This window comes from Myodes glareolus, chromosome 4 (genome assembly GCF_982192425.1).
Source record: "Myodes glareolus chromosome 4, mMyoGla1.1, whole genome shotgun sequence".
In the NCBI taxonomy this organism is placed as follows: domain Eukaryota; kingdom Metazoa; phylum Chordata; class Mammalia; order Rodentia; family Cricetidae; genus Myodes; species Myodes glareolus.
This window is the reverse complement of record NC_142029.1, coordinates 4,825,344-4,844,845: the sequence shown is the minus strand read 5'-3', so window position 1 is coordinate 4,844,845 and position 19,502 is coordinate 4,825,344. Positions and strand designations below refer to the sequence as shown.

The 19,502-nt window shown below is 50.7% G+C and overlaps 1 protein-coding gene across 6 annotated transcripts in view; it reads right to left on the bottom strand.

Moving 5' to 3' along the window:
* The window catches only part of Scn5a (sodium voltage-gated channel alpha subunit 5), a 95,335-nt gene that overhangs the window by 20,460 nt on the left and 55,373 nt on the right, over positions 1-19,502 (bottom strand). For 2 of the 6 annotated variants that reach the window (XM_087905154.1, XM_087905153.1), the window contains exons 15-20: positions 17,086-17,259; positions 15,653-16,009; positions 12,368-12,808; positions 10,858-11,019; positions 7,457-7,577; positions 6,617-6,771 (exon numbers count right to left, since the gene is read on the bottom strand). In XM_087905154.1, coding sequence (XP_087761280.1) covers positions 6,617-6,771; positions 7,457-7,577; positions 10,858-11,019; positions 12,368-12,808; positions 15,653-16,009; positions 17,086-17,259 — 1,410 coding nt within the window. The remainder of the gene's footprint in view (positions 1-6,616; positions 6,772-7,456; positions 7,578-10,857; positions 11,020-12,367; positions 12,809-15,652; positions 16,010-17,085; positions 17,260-19,502) is intronic. The other 4 variants (XM_087905156.1, XM_087905155.1, XM_087905158.1 and 1 more) reach the window with 2 other exon arrangements.

Below are 19,502 nucleotides of genomic sequence, written 5' to 3'. Positions count from 1 at the left end.
TTTCCTGTCTCCACTTCCCATCTTGCTGAAGAAGGGCTGGTACCACAGATGTGTGCTAACACATCCAGCTTCACACAAGTCCTGGGAACCCAAACTCAGGCCTGGCTCAAGCACTCCACTCCCTGAGCCATTTCCCAGCCTGATTTTAAGTTCTTGCGCACTGCCCCCTTGTCTCCTTCCCTTCTTTCCTCCCTCCCTTCCCCCACCCCTTGAGACAGGGTCTCACAGTGCAGCTCTGGCTGACCTGGAACTTGCTATATAGACAAGGCTGTTGTGGAACTCACAGAGATACATCTGCCTCTGCCTCCTGAATGCTGAGATTAAAGGTGTGTGCCACCATGCCTGGCCTTAATTCTTGCTTTTATAGTCAACTGATTTTCTTTAATATATTTAATTAAATACACTGGTAAGTATTTAAATATTATTATTATGATTAGTACTAGAAAGCAGTTAAATGGTTTTTCCATATCCTTAACTTTAATGAAAACGCTAAGTGATTTACCACTAATGAGGACAGAAACTAGTGATAATAGTTGACTTTTTTCAGTAAATTAAGAAAATCTTTTATTTCTCTCGTCATAGGATTTGATACCTTCATTTAGATAAGTGTATGTTATCCTTTTTTCTACTCACATAAAATAGATTTTGACATTTTAGAATATATATGTTATATACCTAATCTCTAAAATCTATTACTGGGTCTGGTTTGCATTTTACCGAGTAAATGGACCATTATTTCTAAGTATGGAGTCTGAGGTCTGAAAACTGGTGTGTCTTCAATATTCTGGAAGGCTTTGTAATCAGCTTTAATTTTAACACAAATAATATATATACTCTCTGTCTTTTCCATACTTAGTGGTGGTATTTTGTTTGTGCTCTAACAAATAAAGCTTGCCTGAAGACCAGAGGGTTCGAAATAGCCACTAGTTAACCATATAGGCCAGGCAGCAGTGGCATACACCTTCAATTTCATGCCTTGGTCCCAACACTAGGGAAGTGGAGATGGAGACAGGATCTTGTCCCTTGCATCTGAGAATTCAGGAGAGGTAAGAAGTCTCTCTAGTGGCATGCTCCTTTGTTCCTCTGATCTTTCAGCATTTACTCCCATATCTGGGCGCCAGCTTTGTATTATGAAGACCAATTAGAATTTGTGCTACGTTACATTAAACTCTATTTTATATTTTTATTTTTTAAAATATTTATATACTTTTATTTACATATGTGAGTATTTGGGCTGCATCTGTGTATGTGCACCATGTGTGTGCAGTGCTCACAGAGGCCAGAAGAGGGCATCGGATCCCTGAAACTGGAGTGACAGATAGTGATGTGCTGCCATGTGGGTGCTAGGAACTGAACCTAGATTCTCTACCAGAGAAGTGAACACTCTTAACAAGTTAGCCATTCCCTTACGCCCTATTTTATTTTTAAGATTGTGCATGTGTGCGTGCACATGCATGCGTGAAGGTACCCATGGAAGCCAGAAGAGGGCATCAAATCCCTCTGGAGTCATGTGTTTGTGCACTGCCCACCATGAGGGCTGGGACCCAAACTCTAGTCCTGTACGAGAGCACAGATGCTCTTAACCACTGAGCAGTCTCACTAGGGTCCACACTAGAATATTTTAAATAGCAATGAAATTATTCTCTTCTCTCAGATTTCGATAAACTCCACCCTAGGAAATATGAGAACTTGGATTAGCTAGTGATTTATGACTCTATTTTCACAGAATTAGCTATAGAATTTTATGCCAATCTGCTATTTATTTTCTAATTCATAAATTTATATTTTTATTTCACTCATCTCATCTTTCGGTTTGTTCAGGATTGTCTTGTTCTTACATTTCTATTTCTTAAACAATTTTATTGACTGATAATTGTGTGGGAGAGGGGATTGGTGTGCTCTGGTGTGTGTGTAGCTCAGAGAACAACCGTATAGCGTTGTTCTCTCCTTCAACCTTCATGTGGGTTTTGAGGAAGGAATTCAGGTTTTCAGGCTTGTGTGGCAAGAACCTTTAACTGCTCATATATGTATGTGTCTGGTCTTGTATTTCTAATTCCTTGAATTAAACAATTAATTGGTCACTCAATTTTGAAAAAAAAAACCCTTGATGTTGAAGATTTTTAGTTGAAGATGTATTACATTGCCTACTCTGTGGAACATTTGTTTAATAATGCAAAGATGTGCTGCATTCTTTTATGTTGCATTTGTTTAACTCCGTGAAGCTGTGTTACTTTGCCTGCCTAAAGCACCTGGTCGGCCTAATAAAGAGCTGAATGGCCAATAGTGAGGCAGGAGAAGGGTAGGCGGGGCTGCCAGGCAGAGAGGATAAATAGAAAGAGAAAAAGATAAAAGGAGAAGCCAAAAAAGAAAAAGGAAAGAGGCAGCCAGGAGCCAGCCACACAGACATGTGGATAAGGAAAGGAAGGAACACAGAACAGAGAAAGGTAAAGCCCAGAGGCAAAAGGCAGACAGGAGAATTTAAGTTAAGAAAAACTGGCTAGAAACAAGCCAAGCTAAAGCTGGGCATTTATAAGTAAGAATAAGTATGTATTTATTTTTGGGAGCTGGGTGGTGGGCCCCCAAAGAGTAAAAAAAAAAAAAGCCAACTCTACCTTGCCAATAGGATTCAGTAACAATTTAAGATATTCATTATATCAGATAGATCCTAAAGTGTCTGAATGGTGCCTTGTCAAGAAATCTATGTGAACAAAACAAAGATTTTTTTAAAACACATAATTATCTCAATGATTGTGAAAATGCTTGTGAAAAAACTGGTAAAAAAAAAAGAAAAAAATTTAATCTATTCTTTCCATTTACTGATAAAAATGTCTCTAGGAATTGCCCTCTGATTGCAGCATTGGCTGAATCCCACATGCTATTCTCAGCACATTCTATTCAAGTTTACCACCCCACAGTGTTTTTCTCTAAGTATGTATGGATCCACCTGCCTGTCTGCCTATCTATGTGCCTATGTATGTATGCATGCATGTATGTATGTGTGTATGCATGTATATATCATCTGACTGCCTGCTTATCTATGTGTATGTATGTATGTATGATCTGCCTGTCTGCTTATCTATGTGTCTATGTATGCACGCATGCATGCATGTATGTATATATTATCTGCCTGCCTGCTTATCTATATGTCTATGTATGTATACACGCATGCATGTATGCATATATACACCATCTGCCTGCCTGTTTATGTATGTATGTATTTATGTATGTATGTATGTATCATTGGCCTGCCTGCTTATCTTTGTGTCTATGTATGTATGCATGCATGTATGCATGTATCCATCTGCCTGTCTGCTTATCTATGTGTCTATCTACATATGTATGTATCCATCCGCCTGCCTGCTTATCTATGTGTCTATGTATGCACGTATGCATGCATGCATCTCCCTTGCTCTGTCTCTGTGTAGGGGATCAAAGCAGAATTTGCATACTCTAGGCAAATGCATCCCCGGCCTCTAGCTTTGGTGTCTGTAGCAGCTTCTTCACCTGTAGAATTGTTTTAACAGTGGTGCTCATTTCACAGGGCTCCTGTGATAATTAACTGAAATTAATATTTATAAAAGATTTAAAACAGTGCCTGGCACGTACTTCTATCTATCTGAGTGTTAATTATTTTTTCACTTTTTAGGGTCTCTCGCTGCCTTGTTCTTTCTACCCGTCACCACCCTGTCAGGGGACAGTCAGCACCCTCACACTTGAATGTTCTTTTCTGCGTCCCTCAACGTGTTTTTTTTCCTTTAGTTTTAATTGCTCTGCAATCCCAAGCAATAATCATAATAGTTGTATTTTTGATTTTTAAAAACTATTCTATTTATTTTCCTGTATATGGTGTTTTGCCTGCATGTGTCTGTCTGTGCACAGCTCACACACCTGGTGCTCACACGAGATGGCATCACATCCTGAGATCAGGGTTACAGGCAGTTGTGAGCCACCCCACATTTTCGGGGGAACTGAAATCCCTCTGAGGAGCAGTCAGTCCATGCTTTCCACTGCTAGGCTGTCTCCCCAGCCCCAGTAGTTGTATTTTAATTGTAGGTTGGGGCCTTCATTGCCTTATTTCAAACTTTTTACTTTGAATTCAACATTGTTTAATATTAACACACCAACAAAAATACCCCGATTTCTGTTGTCATGTCTGTTAATAAGAAAATAATTTGTTCTGAGAAAAGAAAATAATTGGATTGTTATTCAAAATGTTTTAATGCAGGCAGGGGCTGGAGAGGTGGCTCATCATTTGCAAGCATGCAAGGCTCGCATGCACTGCTCTCACAGACGACCAGAATTTGGTTCCCTGTACCACACTGGATGGCTCCCAACCACATGTAACTCCAGGGGGATCTGATGCCCTCTTTTGGCCTCCATGGACACCTGCACACAGACACATGCACATAGACATGCACAGAAAGACGCACATACACATGTGCACCACACACACACACACACACACACACACACACACACACACACACACACTACCTTCATTGTTAAGTGGACTGGATCTAAAATGACCACAGACACATTTCTGGCCACATCTGTAAGTGTGTTTCCAGACAGGACTAACTAGCAGTTAATTGGCTTCCTCTGGAGTGAGTGGCATTATTCCCGCAGGTTGGGGGAAAAGAGAGAAGATAAAGCAAGATGAGGGACTTTAAAGTCACCTCTCTGCTTCCCGGTCAGCCCAGATGTGGGTAAGCAGCCTTGTGCTTCCTGGTCAGCCCAGATGTGGGTAAGCAGCCCTGTGCTCCAGCTGCTTTGCCTTCAGTGCCTTCCCAGCCATGATGAACTGTGCTCTTACGTGGTGACCCTAAACCAGACTTCCCTCCCTTAAGATGTTCTTGGTCAGGTATTTTGTTATAGCAAAGAGAAAAGCAACTAGAATACATCCCTAATGCAATAAAATAAAATAAAATAAAATCTAAGGCTTCTTGAGAGTTGATATGACACCAAATTTTGTACATTAATGGAATTTGTGTTCAGGCTACTCAACTGGTTGGTTAATTTATGCAAATAGTTCCAAATGCCCAAGCCTCCAAGATATGTAACACTTCTGGACTCAAGCATTTTGGATAAAGGATATTCAACTAGCTTAAATTTTGTTTCATGTTTAATATTTCTGAGTCGCTTTTTCGTACAAGGCTGATATTTTTCAAGAGCAGAGTCCTTTTCCTTTTAAAAAATGAATTTTATCCAGTTACATTTATTATTAAAATACACTTGTGATCTTGCTTGGCTATATCGTTTTATATTTTCTATACTTCCTTGTTGCTTCTTCTTTTTTTTTCTTGAAAAATCTCTGTTTTCTTAATTTTTTTTTCACCCTCAGCACTTTGGAAGGGTTATATGGTTTGCTTTCTGTTAAACAAGCTTAAACCTTTAAAATAACACTTGCAGACTTCTCTTTTCCCAATATATCATTGACATGGTTTTTTAGCAACAGTGCTTGGCTGTCTACACTGATTAGATTCGCCAGATGCTTGCCAAAACTCCTCCTCACTTTATGCCAGCCTGAGGTTTTCCTGCATCGCCCAGACTAAATGGCTCTGGCTGCCCTCGTCGGTGGCTGTTTAAAAACAAAACTTGTTAACATATTGTCAAATCATACTTCTCTGAAACCTACGGAGACTTGGCTCGAGCTGCCCACGGTAAAACAGCAGGCAGGCTGCAAGTCATGGCTCCAGGCCCACTCTAAAGGAGGGAGGGGGAGGGGCATGCCAAGTGCTCCCTAGGAGGGTTCTCATGTTGCCAACAACACAAGGGCTCACTCCCGCTCCCCACTTCCTCTGGATTAGAACCATCGCCAGGGCTGGCCCATCCCTTTGTAGAAGCCCTGCAGACCCAGAGCAGGAATTTCTGGAGGCTCTCGCTGCTCCTCCTTGGCCAAGCTCCACTGTGAGCCTCTAGCGGCTTTCTCCAGGGAGTCTTCCCTAACTGCCCCAGCTCTTGGGTTGATCATTGATATCTCAAATCTGCTGAATCTGGTTTCTCTAACTACAGTGGAAGACCCTGAGGCCAGAAACACAGAGTGCTTAGAAAAAACAAAACAAAACAAAACAAAAAAAATACTAAATAAATGAAAGGTCAAGACAGCTGACCTGGGAATCCGACTGCCTGGGGACCTAAGGCTTTTGAATGGTGGAGCTTTGGGTAAGCGACTCGTGTTTCTGTAGAAGCTAATTAGCGCACACAGAATGTGACAAAGTGTGCCCTACACGGTTCAGCCAGTGGCCCGCAGAAGGCATGGTTGGTGTGGAGCCGGCACTGCCTCATCGTGGGTCATGGTTGCAGTCTAATGGCCTCACAGCATGGCAGATGCAAGGCAGGTGGATGAGTTCCAATGTGGGAGGCTGGAGAGCCAGAGAAAATAATCTCCCTTTCGTGGAACAAAGCAGCGGGCTGGACACAGGGCATGCGCCAGCCCTTTTTCTCTGGCCTCCGTACATGCTGTGGGTGTTAGGCTTACGAGCCTGTCTGCTCCAGGTAGCCTGGGAGTCTGTCTCCAACAGGGGCACTGCCCCACTTTCTGAGCAGGTGTTCTAGCCAGGGACTTCTTTCTTCTGCCCCGGTCCTCCCTGCCCAACCCCACATCCCCAGGAAGTACCAGCGCTCCACTGCTGAGCAGGATCATGAAGATGATGAAGGTCTCGAACCAGCTGTGCTCCACGATGCGGTAGCAGGTCTTGCGTAATCGCCACCAGACCTTCCCTGGGGCCTGGGTGGTGTCCACTGTGCAGCAGGGACAGCGCCGGACACAACCTGTAGGGGAGGGTGACAGGGCCCGTGAACACTTGGGTCTGACGGCATAAGGTTGATTGTTTGAGGGAAGGACTGAGAGATAAAGGTTGTGACAGTGGGGTACGTGGCGTGAGGGATCACAGCGTGGGGGGACTCTGGGTGCTCTCTGCATAGCCACGCGCTCAGCAAACGCTCTGTGCGAGACTGGCTGTACTAGGCTGCGGTGGGGCTGGTGATGGCATGGGTGCCAGCCTGTTCCCCCCAGGAAACAAACTCTGGAAACACTTCGCTCTCATGATCTACCTCATCTTTGCAATGTCTGAGCCTTGGGAGTGGCAGAGCCCTAAGTGACAGCCAACACTGCAGCGGCATGTGATGTGAAACCACAGCTGCACTCCAAATGCACCCGTTGACATGCTGCAGACCAGTCGCCAACATGGCCATATACCACCCCCACAGAGGTAGACAGGGAAAGAGTCCTAGATGTGGGATGTGGTGGACCTGGGTTACATCGGCATCACAAACATGGAGCTACCATCCCTTAGTGACGCTGTCCAGTCCTGCAGCACGGGCCGACCCACTATGACCCACATTGCAGGGGACTGGTAAAGGAAGTCTGACTTCAGCTCAGGGGTGAGGCATGGCATGCCCAGATGTGGAGGAACTCCCCCTTCGGGTGTGGCTGAGGCTGAGGGCTGCCCAGTACCTTCAGTGAAGCAGTCTTCTGGATCCTTGACATCCTCGCCAAGGTCTGGGATTTGCTCCAGGAGGTCGGCAGTGTTGGTCATATCAGCGGTACTACCCTCTGAGTAGCTGTCCTCGGGGGCCTGTGGGAGAGGAGGCGGGATGACCACGAGCCGAGGACCAGCCTCCAGCTTAGCATCTGGGGGAGCCTAGAACACTGGGAATCTGAGGGAAGGGGGTTGACACTTCTCACAGAGCCACTTAGTGAGGACGGAGTGAGGCCCTGGCTTCAGGATGCCTGTCTACTGGATTGAGGGCTGGGATGTTGGAGTGTGAGGAGTTTTGGGAGAACTCAAGTGAAGAAACTCTTCTAGCTTGGACAAGACAGACACGGTGGGGAAGACAGTGGGAAGCCCACTGGTGTACACAGACACACATCCTGAACGGAATCCAAACCAAGGCACAGAGCAGCAGGTCAGACATGCAGAGAACATGCCAACAACAGCCCATGCTCCCTTCCCAGCTTGCACAGATGTTGGGGTGGGGGCAGAGCCTGGGGTGCGTCTGAGAAAATGCTGGAACCTTCCCTCCCCGGCACTAAACCTTGACAAGCTGCTTGGTTCCTGGGGAGGCTCTAGGTTAACAGTGCTTGACCTGAGGGTTGTGACCCCTTTGGAGTTGAACCACCTTTTCATGGGGAAGGGGGTCACCCAAGACCGTCAGAAAATACAGATATTTACATGATGCTTTGTAACAGTAGCAAAACCATAGTTATGAAGTAGTAACAAAAATAACAATTTTAAAATAGCAAACATACCAATTATGTTTGGGGGGTCACCACAACATGAGGGAATGTACTAAGGGTGGCAGAATTAGGGAGGTTAAGAACCACTGCTCCGGGATATCAGATAGCGTGTGAGCGACTGTGGGTAATGCCAGCATCTGTGGGTAGGAGATCGCTCCGTGGCTTAGCTGGCCCCTCCAGAACAGTTTAGTTGAATGGCCAGCCTGACAGTTACCACGGGCCTTATGGAGGGACAGCACAGGGGTCCAACTTGAGGCTCTGCAGCTCCCCACTGGCCCAGGCCGAACTGCTCCTGAGAACCTGCCTTTGGTGTCCCTCCTGGCTTCTCTGGGGAGCACTGCCCCCATGAGTCCCCATCCCTACCTCTGCTTCTGGGGAACAGAACTTTAAGACCAAAGAATCAGAAGGGCTTCTGTGGAGAGAAGAACCCCCACCTCCTCACTCTCACCTCCGCCCAGTCTCTCTCCTATCTCAGCTCCTCAGCTGGCTGCCTAAGGCAGGCCTAGGCGCAGGCTCCTGACTGAATCCCAGGGTCTGGCTGTGTGGCTCCCACTGCCTTCATTCCCTTCCTTGGATGAGTAACCATGCCCATATCTACGCCTCCTGCTTTTTTTTTTTTAACTTCTGAGGTTTATGGCAGTGAAGGACTAGGTCTAGGGGAGGGGAGAGCCTGCTGGAGCGGCCAGAGGGTTGGGGCTCTGTCTTGTGGTCTCCATGCTCTCAAGACTACACCAGGCAGGGCTTTGCAGACACAGAGCTGTGTAAGGAGCTGTCAGGCAGGAGAGTGAGTTCTCAGGGTCCTACTGCAGGAGGGAGGAAGCCTCCCCTTCCCGCTTCTCTCTCTTCTGAGAAGGGTCTCATGCAACTCAAGCGGCCTCGAATTCACTGCGTAGCTGCCGTTGACCCTGAACTTCCAATCCTCTTGCCTCCAGCCATGGGTCACCCAGCTTGTGTAGTGCTGAGGATCAAAACCAGGGCTTTGTGAGTGGTAGGTGAGTGTTCTACCAATCCAGCTACACACCCAGTCCATAAAGAGTGCTTCCCCTGGGAACACCCTAGCATCTCTCTCTCCCTCGTCCAGAACCATACACATCCAAAGGGAAGACACCACAAAGTTCCGGATAATTTCCCACTCCCTCCTGAGGAATCCTCCAACTTCACACGATGTCAAGTGTTAAACCACCCATGGAGGGGGCTGCGACCTGCAGTTGGGACACGGTCCGCCATGGACTCACGCTCCAGGACAGGTCATGATGGCGAAGCATCCTAGAGCCCTTCTTACAGGACCAAGGTCACCAGTACTGAGCCGCCGAGTAAGGTCAGATGCAGGGAAGCAAATGGCACCCAGTGCTCTCTGAATGCACGGTTCCCCTTCCACATGCCTGAAGCAAGTGAGGCCAAGTAGTATAGCTGGCCATGGCACAGGCTCCTGGACTTGGGGGCTCAAAACGCAGATGTGCAGAGGAGCCAGGCAGGCCACACATGCAATCAGGAGAGTGATGTTAGAACAAGCCATCTCTCCAGCCCGAGGCGGGGGAATGGCTCCCACCTGTCTACAGCCCGGGAGTACCACTTTCAAGTTTTCAAGCCAAACAAGAGATGTAGATTTTATTTCATTTTCAAGAGAAAAAACTCCCAAGTGTACTGCAGACTATTAGTTTAAAATGTGCTACATTCATCTATGCTGTGGAAGATTTGTTTAATGATGCCAAGATGTGCTGCATTCTTTTATGTTGCATTTGTTTTATTCTGTGAAGCTGTGTTACTTTGCCTGCCTAAAACACCTGATTGGTCTGATAAAGAGCTGAACGGCCAATAGCTAGGCAGGAGAGAGAAATAGGCGGGGCTGCCAGGCAGAGAGAATAAATAGGAGGAGAAATCCAGGGAAGGGAGCAAGGAATGAGAAAAGGAGGAGAGGAGGATGCTGGGCCACACAGCCACACAGCCAGCTATGGAGTAAGAAGGAAAGACAGATATATAGAATAAAGAAAGGTAAAACGCCCAGAGGCAAAATGTAGTTAAAGAGAAACGGGATAATTTGTTAAGAAAAGCTGGCTAGAAAACAGGCCAAGCCAAGGTTGGGCATTCATAAGAATAAGTCTCTGTGTATTTATTTGGGGGCTGGGTGTTAGGCCCCCAAAAGAGTAACAAAGCCAACTATATAAGCGGGTGGCGGTTAATTCAGAGTAAAGCCTGTTTGTGGCCACAGGAAACCTTTATGACAGGCTAGGGTCCCCTCTCACCCTTTAGCTTTTGCAGGGAAGAGGCAGCAGGAGATCAACGCAGCCAGGACTGTCCTCTGTGAATTGGGGAGTCACAGGACAAACATTTGCCAAACGGCACAAGAACACAAGAACATAGCGCGAGGGGAGGACGAACACACAGGATCAAGGGCTTAGTCCTGCCTCAGAGTCCTGAGCTGGTTGGCTCCACAATTTTCCTGTGGCTTTGGGGTGGGTACCATCTCTCCCTGTCGGGACACTGGTCTACCACCCTCCTCGGCCACGGGTCTCCATACTGCCTATGACACTGGCTGTGGTTCCCCTTTGCAAATGCTGGGCCTGTGCGGTGGCCTCTCACAGCCTGGCTTTGGCCACAGCAGCGGAGCCCACTGTTACCTCACTGCACCCCGGGGCCCGGGGATCCGCTTCCCGTTCTTGCTGCCAGTCTGCCTGAGACGTAATGGCCTCAGCTTCAGAGGATGCGGTCTCTGACACCTGGCTCCATGCCCTGGGCTCCTGAGCGGGCTCTTGGCCACCAGACACAACCTGGGATTCCTGCTGAAAAGACCCCATGAGCAGAGCCTAAACACCCAGGCAGAGGGTCTCCAGGGTCCTGGCTATGTGGAGTTCAGTCTCTGCCCACTGCTTCCTGGCATCTTCATGAACCTCCGTCTACTAAAGACCCCTTTGCCGGCTGACTTTGGTTAGTCATTGAGAGGTTCTTGGTAAGTATGGGTAAAGGACCCTTAGCCAAAGCGCAGCGTAAACCACTTCTCTTCAGACATCTGAAAGGGTGTGGCTGGACCATGACACCCTACGAGTGCTGTCACCTCTACTCAGAAGGTCATCCTGACTTCTCAAGTCCCCAAGATACTTCATATTGCCGACACTGATTCCCACAAGTCACACACAGGCATGTGTGCGAGCATTCACACATGTGTGCAAACACAGCACACACATGCACACGCGCGCGCGCGCACACACACACACACACACACACATGCATGCACGCACGCACACGCTCATGCGCGTTTGTGCTGGTTCCAGGGGAAAGGGAAAGGGAGAAATAGCCAGAGTTCTGCTCCCATCTCCTGTGCAGGAGGTACTGGAGGCTGTGGTCCTAGTACCCCCACCCTCCCACCTTCCCATACTCAACCACGACGGTCACCCCCCACTCTCCCACCTTCAACCATGATGGTCACCCTCTACCTTCACACTCTCAACCATGATGGTCACCCCAACCCTCCCACCCTCCACCACAATGGCTACAGTCCCACAACTTGGCTAAAAGAGCCAAGACAGGACTCAGGCCATCTGAGGCAGAAGCACGCCTCACTGGAAAGGGCCAGTAACATGGAAGGGAACCACTAGGTATGCTTGACCCACGGGCCTAAGGAACAGCCATAGAGCCCAGCTCAGGTCAAGGGAAACCTGAGGGGCAGACACTCTGTTTTGGCCAAACTCTGGTCCCAAGTGTTAAAAATAACAGGTTTGGAGATAAGATAGTGCTGTCCCTGACACCTCCAGCTCAGGGATGCTTATTTTTAAATCTCAGAATTAGCCTCAGGCATGGGAGGAGAGGAGGGACAGTTGTGAGGTCACCAAGCCATAGCCCTCTCTTACCCAGACATTTGTCCCTGCTGGTCTTGGTGCCAGACAACCGTTAGGGTTGGGGGTGGGGAGACAGAGGCGTTTGTGAAGGACGCCTGTCTATGCCTCACTTTCCCAGGGATGAATGCCGACTAGCAGGGTGGGTGGACAACAGCTGGTCACGGGCCTTTCTGAGAGGCCAGCTGTTGTGGGGCTGGCCTGTCTTCTCCCACCGTGCCACTGCTGAGGAAGTCTGGCTGAGGCTAGGAGCTGACTCTGTATAAGCAGGTGGCTGCCCCGTCAGGACATGGCTTACCTGTTTGCTAGATTCTTCCTCGGTGCCAAGGCTGTCCTCTCCATCTTCCTCCTGGTCGTCGGTGTCTGACTCAGCCATGGCGATGGGCACACACACGGGCTCCGAATCCCCAGGAGTGCCCTGACCGGGTCGCTGGTCTTCCTCAAATCGTGTTTCCTTGCGGGCTGGGGGCGCCTTCTCCCCCTCCGGGGGTGGTGGGGACCTGGGGGCAGCGATGCAGCTGGGCAGCTGGCTGTGGGTGGCAAGAGCCACCGGTTTCTTGGGTCGCCTCCGCAGGAGCCCACAGCAGAAGTCCCAGGTGGTCCGCTTGACAAAGCGCAGACCCCGCTGGATGCGGGCCAGGGCCAGCTGGAGGTTGTTCATCTCCCCATCCTCGTCAGGGGCCGTGAGGTTGTCCGCGCTGAAGGAGCTGAGCAGCAAGGCCAGGAAGAGGTTCAAGACCTGTTGAGGCAATGGGTCAAGTTCACCCAGGCACTGCTGAACCATGGAGGGGAAACTGAGGCCCTAAGAGACTCGGAATACTGCTGACAGCAAACAGAAGCACCGGGCCCTGGGCTCTCACCTCTCCCTCTCCTTCTCTTGCATATGAGAGCTTCATCTACAGAAGAAAAATGAATTCAAATTCTTCCTGCGAAAGGCTCAGACAACCGGAGTGAAAACCTTCAGATTTGGACCCCTTGTATTTTAGCTCAGGGTCAATGAGGGAGCCTCAGATGGTGACAGGGTGGGACTTGTCCGGGGAAAGAGTCCTAACCAGGCACCAGCAACCTCTACAAGGGCCTTCCTCTACCTCCCCTTCCCCTCTGGCCTTTGGACTAAGTAGGTGGGGCACAGCGGGGTGTGACGGCCCAGGGATCCTTCCTGGGAAATGGGGAGTCAGAGACAAGGCAGAGGGCCCCCAAAGAAACTACTCCCACCTCTAAGGGCTTCGAAAGGGCTGGTGAATCTGTGGGTAAAAGGGAAGTGATTAGCTTTGGCTCGGCGCAGAGCGCACTACCGCTGGGCATGTGTGGCTGCTAACCGAGCAATCTGCCCGTGTCTTAACATGGTCATGGCACCTTTCCATGTGAGGGTCACAGGAAGGGAGACAGAGACAGAGAAGGCAGCAGCACTCAGATGTCCCAGACCAACTGTGTGGCGTGGGACAAACCTGAATGGAGTCGTGGGACAAGGGGTACTTCCTAGCCCCACGGAGGGGAAATGAAGCCGGCACCTTCTCTCAGTCCCCAGGAAGGAGCTCAGCGGAAGGAGCCCTTGAGCAGGGACCAGATGCATTGCTGAGCCCTGCTCCCTCCCGGTTCTCTCAACTCCTCGGGGATGCACCCTGCCACAGGGGCTCCATATCTGCCAGAAAACTGGGGCGAGCATTCTGAGGAAGGTGAGGACCAGGCCACTGATGAAGAAAAGGCTAAAGGTGCTTTCTGTCGACTTTCTGGTACGTGACCGCCTCTGGCACCTGGCCGCCTTTGGCACCTGGCCGCCTTTCATGTCCTCACCAGGGACAAGGGATTCAACATTAATCAAAACTGCTGTCAAGGCTGACCTCTAGCCTGGCCGCTGGCCTCTGTTCCTGCTGCCCACTGAGGGGCCTCCCTGTGGCCCATATCCCTCACCCACGCCACACAAATCCAGACTCTCTAAGAGTCCTGGGTCTGAGCTCCAGGCAAGGCAGGAGGCCCTGTCTACCCACGCAGGACCCAAGGGCCTCCCATCTCCAGCTTTGGAAATTTGTTCTTCTGGGGCTTCCCCGTCAATCACGCGTGGCCCCGGCCTTGCCCATTTCAGCAGCAAGCTTGCTTCCACCCACGCAGCTGGCCCCAGCAGTGGCCCAGTTCCCAGGCGAGGCGGCAGCGTGGGCTGGCAGCTTCCCTCCTTCAGAGCCTCTAATCTTCTGTCCCCAGGCAGATCCGCTCAGAAATGGCAGGGCTCTGGTGAGGGGCGGCTCAGCCCGGCATCGGTCTGAGTGCTGGCAGCGTCTGAGCGCTGGGCACATTTGCTTTCTTTTTGGAGCTGAGTCTGGCAGCTCCTGGAGCCAGGTAGGGACTAGGTGAGGCTCTGTTCCAAGGGGAGGCTGCTTTGAGGGGACGGGAAGGGATGACGGGGTGCCCGCTGACACTGTGCACACATGCTCTGATTCCTCTCTGGGTACTGAGCTTCAGGCTGGGGACTGAGGGATGGGCAGTGTGCTGGGCTCTAGCCTGGCCTGGCTGAAGCACACGGATGGTGAAAACAGGCAGGTTAGGGAACAACTCTGCAAACCATAGTTCTCATCCCATGGCAGGCTGAAAGTGGATCCAGACCTCTCTGTGTGCTGGGGAGAAGCGACACTTGTGGGCGGGCACTGATCCATTATTTCTGTCTGAGGGTCATTTCTCCACATCTCTCAGGCTCATGCATACCACCAGCATCTGGGCTACGCCATGCAAGTCTGAGTAGAAAGCCATGTCGCCATTCGCCGGTCACAAGGGACGAGTCAATAAATGAATTATTAAAAACAAGCAAAGCCATGAACACCCATGCAGATGAGTGTGCAGATGGAGGAATGAGCAGAACACAGAAAATGAGGGGTGAGTGGAGGGGAGGGTGAGCCAGTGGCTGAGTGAACAGCTTGTTGATTGGATGAGCTGGGTGGATGGGAATGGTGAACGCAGGGCGTTTGGGTAGGCTGATGGGTGAGAGGAGGGTGGCGAAGAGAGCAAGTAGATGGGTGGGAGACAAATGAGTAGGTGGGTAAGCATGCAATCAGGTATGAGTGTGTGGGGAGACAGAGAAAGAGAGAGAGAGAGAGAGAGAGAGAGAGAGAAAATGGGAAGTTGGTAGACAGATGAGTGACCGGATGGACGAGGGAGCGAGTAGATATGGCTAATGGATGGATGACTGGTGAATGAGCAAGTGGACAGGAGGACTGGTCACTAGGCAGACAGACTGACGAACAGGCGGCTGGTGAGTGGGTGAGCAGGTGGGTGGACAGCGGGACAGGTGAGCACACTGAAGAGCAGACAGAGGCAAGACTGAACGGGTGAATGATTAGGTGGAGCTGACGATGACTGCCCGGGTGGACGGGTAAGCATGTGCACAGGTGTACGAGCGGGAAATAGAGCAGAAAGGGAGGGAGGCGGAACCGAGCCCAGGAATGAATGGTCGATGGATCAGCGGCTTATGGGAAGGTGGATGATTTGCTAGGCGGCTAGGCGATTGGCTAGAGAGAAGGAAGGGGAGGTAAACGGATAGAGGGCTGTCTGGGTGGATGGGCAGGCTGGTGGTCAGCGGCCATGGCTCACTCACCACAAGGTTGCCGATGACCATGACAAGCAGGAAGACCAGCAAACACAGCGACTGCCCCGACACCTCCATGCAGTCCCACATGGTCTCGATCCACTCCCCACAGAGGATGCGGAAGATGATGAGGAAGGCGTGGAAGAAGTCCATCATGTGCCAGCGCGGCAGCAGGTCGGAGCCGCTGATCTGGTGCCTCAGCTCGGAGTAGTTCTTGCCGAAGAGCTGCATGCCCACCACGGCGAAGATGAAGACGATGATGGCCAGCACCAGCGTCAGGTTGCCCAGCGCCCCCACGGAGTTGCCGATGATCTTGATGAGCGTGTTCAGGGTGGGCCAGGACTTGGCCAGCTTGAAGACCCGCAGCTGAGAAGGAGGGGAGAGGAGAGGAGGCGGGAGCCTTTGTGATGGGTGTGGGTCACACCGCTACATCCCCAGCTCCTGCCTAAGAGCCCCAGGAGGTCTTGTTTCCAGCACACACCCAGCTAGCTTCTCCTAGGGATCACTGCTGACTTTTGGCACAGCTGTTGAAAGTCTCCTGAGCTCCAGTCCCTCTTTCCACCTTAGCTCTTCTCTGCCCCCACGCTAAGCTCCTACCTTCCTCACTCTCATTTCCAGGGAATGCCAAGAGGATGCTCCCAGCCCGGGGTGCCCTTCCTCTGTCAGACCTGTTCCCCCCAGATACTCCAGGCCACCTCAAGCCATCCGACTCCCCCAATCTCCACCATCTTTCTTTCCTCTCAGTCATCACAGGGAAAGATGGCGGGCACGTCCTGTTTATTGGGCAGCCAGTGTGTCCCAGGTCTGTGCTTAGGAGGGACTGACTTAGTGTGAATTTCTGATAAACATGCAAGGCTGGCATAGTTACCACCCTCCTTTGGTCCTTAAAGGTCAAGTGACTTCTCTAAGTTCCTTGGCGTGTAGGAACGGGATCAGAATTAGAACCTACAGACGGGATCTTCCTTACTGCCCACACATCCCCCACCAGAGCTGTAAATTCTTCCTCCAGGAAGCCTTCCCTGGCCACACCACCAGCCCCAGGAAGACCTCAGGTATTCTAAACCCCAAACATGGGTCACACACAGATGATTCCGCGACACCTGAGACCCACTGAGTCTGCCTCTGGGGTTTGGCAAGATCCTAGATCATCTAAGCACTTCCAAGTTTTAAAAAACGCCATTTCAGCAGGCAACACTCTGAGCGAGCCACCCTCAGACCTGGCCATGACTCTTAATTTGCCATATGACCCCACTCTCAGAAGATCTTGCTAGGGCCTGAGATACACGAAAGGCCGTGCAATGGTCGGGTGTTCCCCTGAGGAATGGCTTCCTTATTGCGCTCCTCCACCAGATACCTCAACACTGGGCCAGGCACCCATCGCCAGAGCAGGACAGAGCAAAGCGAGAGTGGCTCTGCCCTCTGCGGCGGGCACATGCGCGTACCAGGCGGAAGGACCGCAGCACCGACAGGTTGCCCATGCGGGACAGGCCCAGCTCCATGAGGCTGAGGATGACAATGATGCTGTCGAAGATGTTCCAGCCCTGCTGGAAGTAGTAGTAGGGGTCAAGGGCGATGATCTTGAAGGTCATCTCCGCTGTGAAGATCCCTGTGAAGACCTGGAGAGAGAGCAGGGATCAGCAGGTCCTCCAGTGCTGGCCCGAGACCCTGGGCGGCAAGCACCCTGCTTCCTGACTCTTGTCCTGGCAGCGTCTCCCCGCCCCCGGGCCTCTGGGCTACTAGCCAGGCTCATCAGTTCAGAAACAGCCCGCATTCATCATGGGTTCTGCAGACGTGAGTGTAACGGCCACCCGCAGGGGAAGCCGTGGTAGTTACAGCATCCTCATAACACCCCAGGAGCTCAGGGCCTTTGCGTCTGCCCTTCGCCGTGTTTCCCAGGCTCTTTCTCCTCGTCTACAAGCCGACTGCCTCCCTGTACTAGCCACCAGCCACTGCTTGCCCAGGGGGCTGGCACTGTGCAGGCATTGCTCTAGAGTACACGTGGCCTTTTGTTTTTAATGTGTGTGTGTGTGTACATGCTCTCACGTGCGCACGCGGGGGGGGGGGTTGTTATGTGGTATACACACTCGTGTGGAGGCCAGAGAAGGACAGCAGAAGGACTGCTCTTTTTCCCTTGAGACAAAGTCTCTCACTGAACCTGTAGCTAGGCTGGCATTCAGCCATCCTGTCTCTGACACCCACATCACTGGGGTTTTAGGTGCGTGTGGCTACACGCAGCTCACAATTTTTTTTTTTCAGATAAGATTCTCACTATGTAGCCTTGGCGGTCCAGAACTCTCTATGCAGGCTGACCTTGAACTCACAGAGATATGCCTGCCTCTGCCTCTTGAGTGCTAGGATTAAAGACATGCACCATTATGCCAGGCTATGCCTTTTCATGTGGATCCTGGGGATTTGAACTCAGATCCGTATGCTTGCATAGCAAGTGCTCTTACACACTGAGCCAACTCCCTGGCCCATGTATATTTTAAAAAAACTCATCCAAAAGCCTGACCCATGTGTGGCTGAGGCTCAATGCAAAAGTAAACTTAAACTTGAGATTAAAAGAAAATTATTTCATTTTCTGGTTCTTGAGTGTGACCTTACTAGGGGGCAATATTATATTGCAATGCCCAAGGATGGACATGCTCTCTCAGAGGCATTCCTGAGGAACAGAGGCTGGCTTTCCTGGGTTTGTTGGTTTTATGACCAAATTGCCTGAATTGGCATGTAGTCTCATCTACAGGAGCCCAAGGTGTTAGTGGGCAGCCATGATGCAACCCAAGGCCCTGAAGGATGCCAGGCTGACAGGGTATGGTCTCCAGAGGAGGGTATGTCTCCTAAGGTTAGAGCTGTGACATCAGGCATCCACAGGAGCAAGCTTGGCCATGTTGAAGAGATGGTGATTGGCCCAAGGAGACACTCGGGGGCTTCTGGAAGGGGAAGGTGGTAGGCAGAGTGCCCTTGGAAGTGGACCAGGCCTGCAGCAGGCATAAAGACACGGGAGCTACAGGCAGAGCACTGGGGTCAGCAGTCAACAGGGAGGTTGTCTGGACTGGGTACCCTCAGGGAACTCTGCCAGAAGCAGAGACTGACGTGGCTTTCCCTCTCTGCTCAGATGGGGCTCTGAGGAGGTGGGCGAGGGGGACCTTGCCACATACCAGCCCGCCCTCAATGTCCAGGAAAAAATTGTTTCTCTGAGGGAATCTCGGACTCCACTCAAATACATGGGCTGCCCTCTGCCCCTCCCCCAGCACAAAAGCCTGTTCCGCTATTCCTCCACGGCACAGACCCCCAACGCCTTGAGGCCTCCTCATCTCTCTGCTCCACCCACAAGACTCATCCCTTCAAGTCTGTTCAAAAGTCCCAGTCCACAACTCCCTGACATGTGGAATAGGTCCCTTCAAACACATCACTTAGCCCCTTCCCCTCACAGCGTAAGTACCCCATGGGCACATGTATCGAGCCTTCTCTTTTTGGAATACGCAGCAGTTAGATTTTTGACCTGCAGGCTACCATGTTCCCCATCTGACACCATTGTGCTCATTCCCATGCCTTGTGGGAGCCTTATGTGCCCAGCCTTGGTCCTCACTCGGCTGTGCTCAGACACCCCATAAAGCATTCAGCTTCCCTGAGAGCCCCCTAAGAGGAGCCACTGACTTTAGACTTCCCTAGAACCTGCCTGGGCAAGTGAGGGTGGGGACGTTTCTAAGGCCTGTCTGCCGGGCTCCTGAGCGTTATTTCCTCAGCTCAGGGAGCGGGGCCCAGCAAAGGCTCCTGCTCTCCACTTTACCCATGCCCTTAGCTTTCTGGCTAGCAAGACAACTGATAAGAAAAAGACCAAAGAGGCGCTTAAGACCCC